The 11159-nt window shown below is 48.1% G+C and overlaps 1 protein-coding gene across 4 annotated transcripts in view; it reads left to right on the top strand.

The window, feature by feature from the left end:
• Nucleotides 1-731: 731 nt before the first annotated feature.
• The window catches only part of LOC139928122 (sine oculis-binding protein homolog), a 13743-nt gene continuing 3315 nt past the window's right edge, over nucleotides 732-11159 (top strand). For 3 of the 4 annotated variants that reach the window (XR_013507462.1, XR_013507460.1, XR_013507461.1), the window contains exons 1-3: nucleotides 5476-5620; nucleotides 7262-7357; nucleotides 7586-9550. Coding sequence is in view for 1 of the 4 variants with exons in the window: in XM_078290042.1 (XP_078146168.1) it covers nucleotides 865-957; nucleotides 3776-3905; nucleotides 4246-4440; nucleotides 5469-5620; nucleotides 7262-7357; nucleotides 7586-9541 (2622 nt within the window). In the remaining 3 variants the exon portion in view is untranslated. Of the gene's footprint in view, nucleotides 958-3775; nucleotides 3906-4245; nucleotides 4441-5468; nucleotides 5621-7261; nucleotides 7358-7585; nucleotides 9551-11159 lie in introns of those variants that run through there. The other variant, XM_078290042.1, reaches the window with a different exon arrangement.

The following is an 11159-nucleotide window of genomic DNA, read 5'->3' as shown; positions in this document are numbered from 1 at the left end:
AAATAAAAGTTTGACTGGAAGTCATTCTCTTTTATCCCTTTTAGTTTGACACTAGTCTCTGGCTACAGATGCTGCGGTCGGATTAAGATTTTGCCATATTGCTTATATTATTACTCAATAAAAGAAACTTGCAACATTTACTCATCAATAAGGGTTTCATTTTGAAAGTTTTGACCGATAGTCCTAGATTGTGTTGTATTATGGTGCAAGGTATAGTTCCTTAAATACGTTCTTAATTTTGCATTTTAGACAACATATGTTTGTTAGCAAAGCTTTTATTTTTTTGTTTAAGTTTTGATCAGCAATCCTAGATTATATTGTATTATGGTATTATGTGCAAGGCAGCAGGAGCGCCACTAGAAATTGTGGACCATTGATAAGATGTGACACTGGGCCCTCACCCTGATGCATCTAATATCCCCTTCTGATGGGCCCCCTCTTACTTGGGGCACCCTGAAATATTTTTTCCCCCAACTAGCAGGGCCCTTGCATGACATACATGCTTAATTAATTTGAACCTACTAATAAAAAAAAAAAAAATAAAAAAAAGGTTTTAACACAAATTCTTCAATTAAGCTTTTAATTTGAAACTATTGAACGGAAGTCATATCGTTTGTATTGTGTCCGGCTTGACGCTGCTGAGAGAAGAGAGAGGGGGGATTGTTCGGCGGCGGAGCCTCCAGCCCGGAGCGCACGCATGTTCAGTGGACTTGAATGGTGCGAAGCCCCAGATGAGGGACTCAGACGTCCGGGAATGACAGCCGCTGTCACCGGGAGTGACAGCTTTCGCTCTCCGCTGCTCGCCTAAAACTCTCCAGGTGACACCAAACACTGAGCCGGATCGGATCCAGCCAGACCAGGACTATGCCAGAGATGGAGAAAGGGAGACCACCGGAAAACAAACGCAGCAGGAAACCCGCGCACCCCGTCAAGAGGGAGATCAACCAGGAGATGAAGGTGAGTGTCTGTCTGTCTGTCTGTCTGACTCCTGTTTATAGTTTTGTTTTTCTTGGTGTTGATCCTCTAGATATGTTACAGACGGAGCTATAACTTCTTTACGCGCACAACTACTTAGAATAAGTCAACTGCGCACAAATCAGTGTTGGGAATGATCAGACAAATTGTGTTTTCAATGAACGCGCTCCTTGTATTTTTTTATTGAAGTAATTACAACTCGGGGATACATTTCTTGCTGTTTACGAAAGGCAGCGGGGGTTTTCCTGACCTTTCTCCTCTTGTTAGCCAATCAACTAGAAATAACCAACTTTTATTTATTGAGGTTTGAGTGTAATCTAAACTGAAATCTCGCACGCACACACACGGGACGTTTTAATTTTAGATGTTAGCAGTGAATAGTAGGTCAGCCTTTGCCTTTTAGTGACGCCATGTCAGGCCAGCTGTGGCCGGACACGCACACTGTAATGTCCAGCGGAGATCCAGATGTGCGTCACTTCTTCCCCGCTCGTGCGGTGCGCACACTTGCTGCACCACATAGGCTTACCATCACACCTTCCGAAAGAGAGAGGGCCTTTATAGCCTTAAAATAGCCCACGTCTCCCTTACAAAAATATATATATATGTAGTAATCCTATTACAGAATTGCGAAGGATACTATACAGATACCACAGCAAAACTATAAAGCCCCAATTGGAGTATTATAGGAACATTATAGTGACTGATCATTATTGACACTTACTTCAAATCACTGTTCCACTGTTCTTTAGTCAAAACGACAGATGCTGCACAGCTAAGTTAATTCAAAGTAATGATTCCCTCCTACCAGCATGGACCCACTGCTGCATGGAAACAAATCCATGGATTGTCTGCTTTGTTTGGGTTTGGACATTGGCAATTTGAGACCTTTGAGTGTGGTGGTAAAGGGATATCCAAGGCTCCTTCAAGTCAGAGCTGAGAAATCTAAAAGGACAAGCAAGTTTTCGGGGGAGATTCTGGCCTTCGTGAGAGAGAGGAAATGTGCTCTTTTTGTGTAAGTGGTTTGGATTGTAGCGTTTGATATCCAGGGGAGGTGTAGTGTTACAACTTAACTAATTTTAATCAAAACATGTGAAACGCTATCCCCGCTTGATGTAAGCCTGCCTGGGCCGAACCTCGGGGTCGGCCCCGGTTTGTTGCCTTTGGCTGCAACTCTCTCTGTGGTTTGGGATATGGCTTGTCACTCTCACAAAGCAGATGTTTGTCTGAACTGCCAAAAAGAAACAAAAACAACATTGTGGGAAGCGGAGGGGAGGGTAAAAAAAAAAAGCAAAAAAAAAAACAAAACAAAAAAAGCGCCTGTCTTTCACTAATGAGAAAATAGCAAGACCAAATGACACTGAGCGGTGTGTACTGTAACATATAGGAAGGTTGGCCCCGATGTAATCATCAATACAGTCCAACAGCAGAACACTAGAGCACTCTTTAGACATGATGTGGAATGGAGAAGAATCCACCCAACGGGGCTTAAAGTGGAGCCACTAGGGTAAAAGCCTGGGGATGTGGGCCTTTAAAGTGTCAAATTATGAAGCGGCGAGGGGAAAGTGAGCGAGACAGCGAGAGAAAGACAGACGGGCAGACAAACAGTGTGATTTCTCGCGCGGCTGAGGTCCGGCCCAGTGTTGTCTCAGTAATGAATCTGTTTCAACACCGCATTCGAACCCACTCCCTCCACGTCAGACCGGAGCGCAGCCCCAGAGACACCGGATACTTGACTTTAATCATCGTTAGGCATATTTAGCTGGATATGATACCGCCGCTCGCACTCGCGCACGCAGACACACACACAGCAGAAAAGTGAGCGAGCGAGGGAGAGATCCATTTCTCTGAGGCCCTAGTGCAGAGCAGAGGTCGGAGTGAGGAAAGCAGGGGGAAAGAATGTGCAGTCAGTACTACAGCACTACAACACCACCACAGCAGACTGGCTGTGCTGGAAAAGGGTGAAACCTGAGAGGCAGCGCTGTGTCGGGTGTCAGGGCTGGAAGGTGGCTGGGGTGGAGGGGAGGATGGTGGTGTGTGTGTGTGTGTGTGTGTGTGTGTGAAGGGGGGGGGGGGGCAGAGGAGAGAGAGAGAGAGAGACAGGCGAGGGGAGGGACAGGCAAGGCTGGAGAAAGAGAGAGAGAGAGAGAGTGAGAGTGCTGGACATTGGAGAGAGAAGAGGGGAGAGAGGAGCGGGGCATTTCCGAGAACCGTGGGACCTCGCTGTGGTGTAGGGTGTCCCGCTCTGATTTCTGCCCGTTCCGGATCAGGTTTCTCCTCCAATCCGGTTCTCCCAAAGCCACAGAGAGAGGTGGGTGGATAAAGAGAGAGACCTTTGTGTTTTTTTTTTTTCATCTGGTCGTAATAAAAAAAAAAAAAAAAAAAAAAAGGACCACACATCCCATCTGTGGAGAACAGTTTTCTTTTCTCCCTCTTTTTTCCAATTAAAAGAGATAAACAAAGGATGATTCATAGATTTCACACTGGTGTTAGGTTTTAAACCTTTCCGTCTCAGATTTAGCAAGAGTAAACAACTTGAATACATCATGGAAAAAAGCGTCATACTGTACTCCACTGTGCTCGTATTCATTTCTCCGACGGGGCCGGGGCTAAGAAAGAATCCCATGCATTGATTCAGCGTAGGAAGGTCTGATTATGTTTAAACGCGGGATAAAAAGTTCCACTAACAACCCTAAGATATAAGGTCACAGTTTCCTATTTGCAGGCAGGCTGCGGCTCAGTTACCCTATCCCCTTACATAGAATGCTAATCAGTGATTTCTTTTCCTCTTTTCCTCATCCAGACTTTCGCAGAGAGCACCATGAACGAGCTGCTGGGCTGGTACGGCTATGACAAGGTAGAGCTCAGAGACTCGGAGGCCAGCGAGATCAGGAACTACAGAGAGAGACGTCAGCATGTGTCTGTGCTAAAAGGTGAGGGCAGGTGTCTGTGCAGTTTAATGTTAGAACAGAGCCGTCCTCAATATACAAGTTAACTGTAACAGGTTCTGCAGGTTCAGTGCAGACATTGAGTCACTGCGCGGATTTGCTAGACATACTCTCATGTAGCTGCACCTTGGTCTTCTCATGTTTCATACATTATGATACATGTATGGCTTTCACAACACGTTTGGACTAAAAACGTAACAATATGGAGCATTGTTAGAGGTACAAAAGTTATTGTGGCACAGTGCAACACACACCGTGGATTTATGGTATCGGATTCCACGAAAAATACAAGTCATTGTCATTATGGTATGTTTATGTCTTCCAGAGAACTCGTTGCCAAAACCCAAGAGCCTGGACAGCAAAGTCAGCCACTCAGTTCTGGCCATGAAGAGCGGAGAGAGGGAGTCCTCCAGTGTCCCCTCCTCTTCACCCTCCTCTTCCTCAACAAGCTCATCCCTGACCAGCCCCAAGGAGCACAAGAGTGCCCCTGTCATTGTCCCCCTTATAAAGCCATCTGCAGGTAGCGGACTATGTGAATACACTGCCATGAAACCATTAAGATAATGATTAATACTATTACGTTTTTTGCCCATTTCATACAATATAATATGAATTTGGCTTACAGCATATCTCTGCTAGATCCACACATGCACACACAGCACCCAACATGTATGCAGTTTATATGCTGAGAGGTCAGAGTGCAGGGTCAAGTGCTGTGGAAGGAGCACTTAGGGGTTCAGCACCTTGCTCAAGGGCACTAGTCTTGGGAGCTGTGTAGGCCAATTATGGAGGTTTTGCAGTTGTGTCACAAATCTCCTAGCAACCACAGTTGGCGCCATCATGGAGGTCCAGTGGAGAATTGGTTGTGGTAAAATAATGGCTGAAATGGTTTGTTGTGGTGTGGGTGCAGGTCACTATTGTAAGTAAAAATAGTCTGATAAGATACATTTGTTTCCAAATGTAGGTTACTGTGACAAACTGTCTTTGGCCCAAGTCTCTACTCCAAAACACTAGCTTGAGAAGAGTCAGCTCAGTTATAAACTGTTGGTTTTTGGCTTTCTTTTTAGCTCGCTAACTAGCCAGCAAGCTAGTTTATCAAAGCAACAGTCAGTAGGTGCTACATACTACTAGATATGTTAGCTAGCATACAAATCAGATGTGTTGACAACAAGACAGATAGCTAATGGTTAGCTAACAAGCTGATATTATCCAAACACAAAATTAATCAGATGCATCAGTGGTAAAATGATCAGTTCCCAGTCAAAAACAACACAGAAATGAAACATGTTGAGAAGGAAGAGTTGTAGCTAGAAAATGAGCTGTTCAGAGATGTTACCCAAGAGCTGAGGACCTGCCCGAGGGTATGTTGCGTCACTTGAAATCCCTCATTTATCAGCACCAGTCTCACTCCAATCCTTCTAAAATCTCCCAGATGCAACAGCCACACACACCTATTCAGAGTTGAGCTGTAGCATGACGACCGAGCAGGAGTACCTTTGCACATGCTGATTCCCCTCCACCACCTCTCCTCTCTCTTTCCCCCTGCAGTGGAGGATGTGCAGAATGTCCAAATAGTGTGTGTGTGGTGTCAGAAGGAGGGCGTGAAGCGCTACTCTCTGTGTATGGGTTCAGAGCTCAAGAGCTTCTGCAGCGAGAAGTGCTTCGCCGCCTGCAGACGGGCCTACTTCAAACGCAACAAGGTCAGTAGTAAACACGAAAAACACATTCAACTGTGCTGATAACTCCCATAAATCACAAAAATGGAATTGGTCACTTTACTGGCTCTTTTTAATTTTCTGTGTGTGTGCACTATATCTAAGAAAACTTTTCAGACAGTACACATGCATTGGTAGCCATTGCATGAAGGCCATAATACCCCACAGGACATTCTTAACTGTTACTATGGCTATTTCAGTGATGCTTACAGTACTTGGCTACTCCTCGCACCTAGCTGTCATGCCAATAATCAAAATAAAGCTCTGATCTATTTCCTCTTAGATATAATCGCTATATTAAGTCAGGCCAAAGCACAGAAACAGTTTAGAATACTGCTAATCCATGGCCAGTCCCTTAGGTGAGGATGTTGGAAGTCAGGCTTTCTACATCCGGAGATGACTGGTGTGTAGATTTTTTTGGGATGCGTGGAGTTCAGCAGATTGTCACACACGCACGCAAGCAAGCATGCGCACACACACATGCATATACGCATATGCGCAGAGTTTGTGCCAGGTGTTCACTGTTCATACACAGAAGACACAGGCGTGAAGTGATTTCTGGCAGGTAAACAGACCTTCAGAAACAGATACCCCTGATCTTGTGAGGTCATATCGGATGGATTAATTTACAGGAATTTAAAAAGGGGGGGATCTCTGGGAGCACGCATTCTAGTTTATAATGGAGGGGTTAGTATAGGAATGGTGGGAGGGAGGTCAAAGTTCGTAGAGGACACTTAGTATCAGTTTCGCGTTAATGGAGGAGGGGCCAGCCATTAAGTGGCTTTGGTCTGGAGGACAGGGAAGCGGCAGCTATGGAGAACTGCTCTGATACACATTACCACGATTTTTCACCTTCCGTCACGACATGAATACCCCCTCTTTAGAGGTGCGAGGTGACAGGCAGAGGTATCGCCTTTCACCCTCGCTGTTGTTTATACCGCGCTTGGTTTATTCACACGACAACAGAGACAAAAAGGAGGGGTAAACAGAGTCTGCGTGCAACAACCCCTCTAGTTTTTCGGAGGTGGGGAGGAAAGTGTTGCCGTTGGCTTGTCCCTGCTTGTCTGAGAGGAAGGGCAGGGGGCCTGGGGCGAGGTGTCCACTTTCAGTGCATACCTTACCTGCAGCTGCCTCATGTTTCGTAACTCAACACGACTCAATGGGTCAAAGAGAAGGGGGAGCACTCAGATCCACAGCGGATCAGCTTACATGAATCAAGAGGAATTTCCTATATTAATACTGGCAAGGCCATTAACAATATGACAATTCATCATCTACATTATCTCCCCGCTCAGTTGTACAATCGTATCTATTTCACAACACAACAGTGATTTCCCTTTGTCTCAGTGACCTTAAATATGCGGTTCCATGAAGTTCACACTGCTTCTAACCTCGATGACAAGGCAAATCATTGGAAGCTATTTTCAGTCCGGTTATGTAAGAAGCTCAAATTTGGTTTAATGACCACAGAATGATTCCAATATAGCATTTTGATTTAAAGCAACTGCTGCTGCATCATCATGAATTGGAGTATTAATCCATCAAGAGTAGGGTGAGTCCAGGTCTGACAAACTGCTGCACAGTGGTTTATGTCATGTGCGTCACACTGTGGTTTTCTTCTGTCAGGCCAGAGATGAAGACCTCCATGGTGAGAGGTCCCCCCAGCACCCCCATACTGAAGACTCCCCCAGACTGGTGTTGAAGATAAACAGCAATGTCAGAGTAAGAGCACAATATCAATGTATCATTTGTATTCCAATGTAGTGTTTTATTACAAATGTGTTATGAAATTTCAAAACTAAAACAGCTTTACTCTCACTGAGCTCACATTCTCCTTACCTTATAAGGTTGGGGTGAAGCGATTGCTACTTATAGCCTATGTTCTATTATATTTGAACAGCGGTCGTTAAGTTTTCAACTCCAATCTGTCACTTAAATGACCCCCCACAGTCTCTGTCCCCCGTGCCACAGGTATGTGATTGGTGCAAGCATGTCCGGCACACTAAAGAGTACCTGGACTTCGGATCTGGTGAGGAGAGGCTCCAGTTCTGCAGCACCAAGTGTCTGAATCAGTACAAGATGGACGTCTTCTACCGAGAGGCCCGTGCGGCTCTCACCAGCTCCAGCCCAGGCAGAAGCAGCCAGGAGGGGAGGGCGGACGGCAGTGTAGTGGGGCAGAAGCTACTCACTCCTGAGTCTTGGAACAGCAGCACAGGGGAAAACCGTCACAGAAATCTTTCCCCTAAAGGGCCCACACCCATCCACGGATCGGCGGCATCCACCTCTATCTCCCCTTCAGAGGCGTCCTCCTCCTCTTCCAAGGTCCCTGTCTCAGGACTGAGGGCCCTGGAGAGGCCCATCCAGCCTCCTCTGCCTCCCCATGCTGGGGAGATGGCGTCCCACCCTGCTCCCCTTCCTCCTCCTCCCCCACCTCCTCTTCCTCGTCCCCCTCTGGAACACCAGCCGATGCCTCAAATCCCCATGCCCTTCATCAGACCTCCTCTTCATGCTCAGGGCCTGAAAAGCCCCCTTGCCCACCCCTCCAGACACCCAGGCCCCCCTTCCAGCCCTATCCACCGGCCTCCCCACTCCCCTCACCTGCAGCCCCCCACAGCCTCTTCCATGAACCCACCAGGACTGGTGCATCCCTTCCCAGGAGCCTACTTCCCTGGCTTGCACTCCCCTCCTCTCAACATGATGCCTAGAGGCCCGGTCCCTATGCCTCCTATAATGAACTATGGTATTCCTTCCTTTAGCCCCCTCCTCCCCCAGCCCACTGTCCTAGTGCCTTACCCTATCATTGTTCCCCTCCCTGTCCCCATACCCATCCCTATCCCCATTCCAATCCCTTCTAAGGCAACTGTAGAAGTCCCAAGCCACAGTGGAGTTATCCAGCCTGTGCCGGAGGGGGCAGACAGGGGTAGATCCAGGGCCACCATGCCGCCCTCTCCAGGGATCTCTGTAGGGGACAGCAGACTGGTAGCCAACAAATTGGGCAGAACCTCAACTCAGGGTCTCCCCTCACCCAGTGACCCCAACACAAGGGACATAGATTGGGTTAAATTGGAAAGGCCATTCCCATCCCCAACATCCACACCCCACAGTGGAGCATCCTCCCCCAGTGCACGGTACAACGAATCCCCCTCCTCAACTCTAGGGTCAGAGGGGCTGACAGACTATAAGCTGACTCCGCTGCAGCCGCAGCAGCAGCCAGAACGACAGGTCATCCAGAGGGTTCTTCAAAGGACCCAAGTGAAGCTGGAGCCCAACGCCAATGGAGTGGTCGACTTATCGGGGCCGGCGGAGTCAGGAACTGGGCAGGGTACCAGATCGGGGCTCCACGACATTATCAGACCCACCCCTCCTCTCCCACAGTCCCCTTCACATGACACTGTCTACCACCACCAGGACTCCAACACCCCGCCTTCACACAGCCCTCCCAGCCCCAGAGGGTGCAGCCCTCCATATGATGCCATGTCCTCTGCCCTGATATCCCAGGACCACAGTCCAAACGGGACATCCCCGTCATCCGCCCCTCCCAGTCCGGACTCCTCCCTACCCCAGAGAGCAGTGCCACCCCCTGACCCCGCACTCAGCGAGCTGGAGGCCATCAAAGAGAACAAGTGCTCTGTGGTTGGCCCGGTAAGGGTCGAGGGCCCAGTCAGCCAATCAGAGGAGCCTTTAGCCGTAGTCGCGGAGGTGGGAGAGGACCCCCATGTTCCAGATGAGGACCATGCCTATGCCCTGCCCACAGCGCCAAAGACAGGGGGGACCACCACCGCGCTGCTCTTGCCCAAACTCAGGGACAAGGGTAGCCTGCGGAGCCCCCCTAGTATGCCTGGTGCAGGAGACATGGAGCCGGCTCTGAAGAGGCGATGCCTACGCATCCGTGATCAGAATAAGTAGAGGATGGAGGTGAGAGACTCTGTTTCAAGGGGGGCAAGGGATAAATGTTACTGTTATTACTATCTGCTTCTATGAGCTTAGATATGGGAAGAGAAAAAAAGAACAGCAACCCTCTCTCTTACTCATACATGCAGCAGACACAGCAGACTGGGTTTCGATATTATTTACAATTCCTAGCATTTGTTTTAGCATGCCAGAAGCACCACGTGGGTGGGGTTTACATCAGGGCAATTCAGATAGTGTCAGGTAAATTGTAAATCATAGAAAAGTATACTAAGTTGACTGTAAACCACTGTATTTGCCTAAACATTCTAGTACTCATTACATTGTCCTATGTGGCAAACCTCACCTATGTGGTTCTCCACGCAGGTTAAATCAAAACCCAACAAGTATTTTTAAATGCCATTTGACCATGGTTTGATAAATGTGCACATACACACATTCACACATACGCAGGGCAAGCTCAATCACAGGTCACACAGTATGCGCGTGGTCACTAAACAGCATGGCGCCAAAGAGAGAGAATCCCAGTAACCTGGCACTACTCAGGGCTCTAGGGTTACAGCAGGGGAAGGAGGTGGAGGGCACAGACAGTGAGAGTCACTTTGAAAGGAGATCACCTCACCGCGGCCTGACAGTCACAATGCTTTGTTTGCATGGCAGCCTGTTTCATAGGCTCAGTTTTGCCAGGACACGCGAGTGTGTGTGTGTGTGTGTGTGTGTGTGTGTGAAACAGAGACAGGGAGTAAGAGAGACAGACAGAAAGAGACATTCACATTTACATTTTAGTGATTTAGCTGAGCCCAGCGACTTGCAATAAGCCCAGCGACTTGCAGGGAGTGAGCAGGTAGTGGGTTCAGTGTCTTACACAAGGACACTTTGACAGGACACATGGCTATTGCTGGGATCGAACCTGAGACCTTAGAGTTACAAGATGGTGCGTCTGACTGCTAGGCTACACTGATGCCCAGACAAAGAGAGAGAGATAGATAGATAGATAGAGAGAGACAGAGGGAGAGACAGCAAGGTTGACTGAGCGTGCCCCCAAAGTCAACCTCTTGCCTCCTACAGTATGAGCAGTGAGGCAGTGCAGATGTCTTTCTGAGGTTGCTGTGGAGACAGAGGTGATCGTCAGGCAGACTGCGAGGCGCTGTGAATATGAGAGCCAGCCCTCGGTGATAGAGCTCTGGGGCTTCATTAGAAAACACAGGGGCAGAACCGGGGCGATCCGGTTACACATGTCATAATGACACGCTATTCTGGCTGCGCCTCGTCTCACTCCCATGTATGAGTTTAGCACTCCTCTCCTCTCCCCTTTCCTCCCTTTTCCTTCTCTTCACTCACCACTGCTGTCTCCTGCCAACCAGATGTTGTTGTTAGAGCGGAGCAGAAAAGCCGCCTTACTTTGGACCAATCAAGGGCCTCTTGATTTCACTTGCCTGATTGGTAGTCCAAATGGCCGTAACACCACCCATCGTTTTCACCCACTGGTATCTGGCCATAATGAGGTCATGTTACCATTTTACTGTATGCCTTGAGATTAATCCGCTGATATTACAGAGAAGGTTCAGATTTCTACTGGCCTGATTTTCTCTCCATTTTCCCCTCTGGGCCTCCA

Source organism: Centroberyx gerrardi, chromosome 18, assembly GCF_048128805.1.
Source record: "Centroberyx gerrardi isolate f3 chromosome 18, fCenGer3.hap1.cur.20231027, whole genome shotgun sequence".
Lineage (NCBI taxonomy): Eukaryota > Metazoa > Chordata > Actinopteri > Beryciformes > Berycidae > Centroberyx > Centroberyx gerrardi.
The sequence above is the reverse complement of the archived record's forward strand: the minus strand, read 5'-3'. Positions and strand labels throughout refer to the sequence as shown.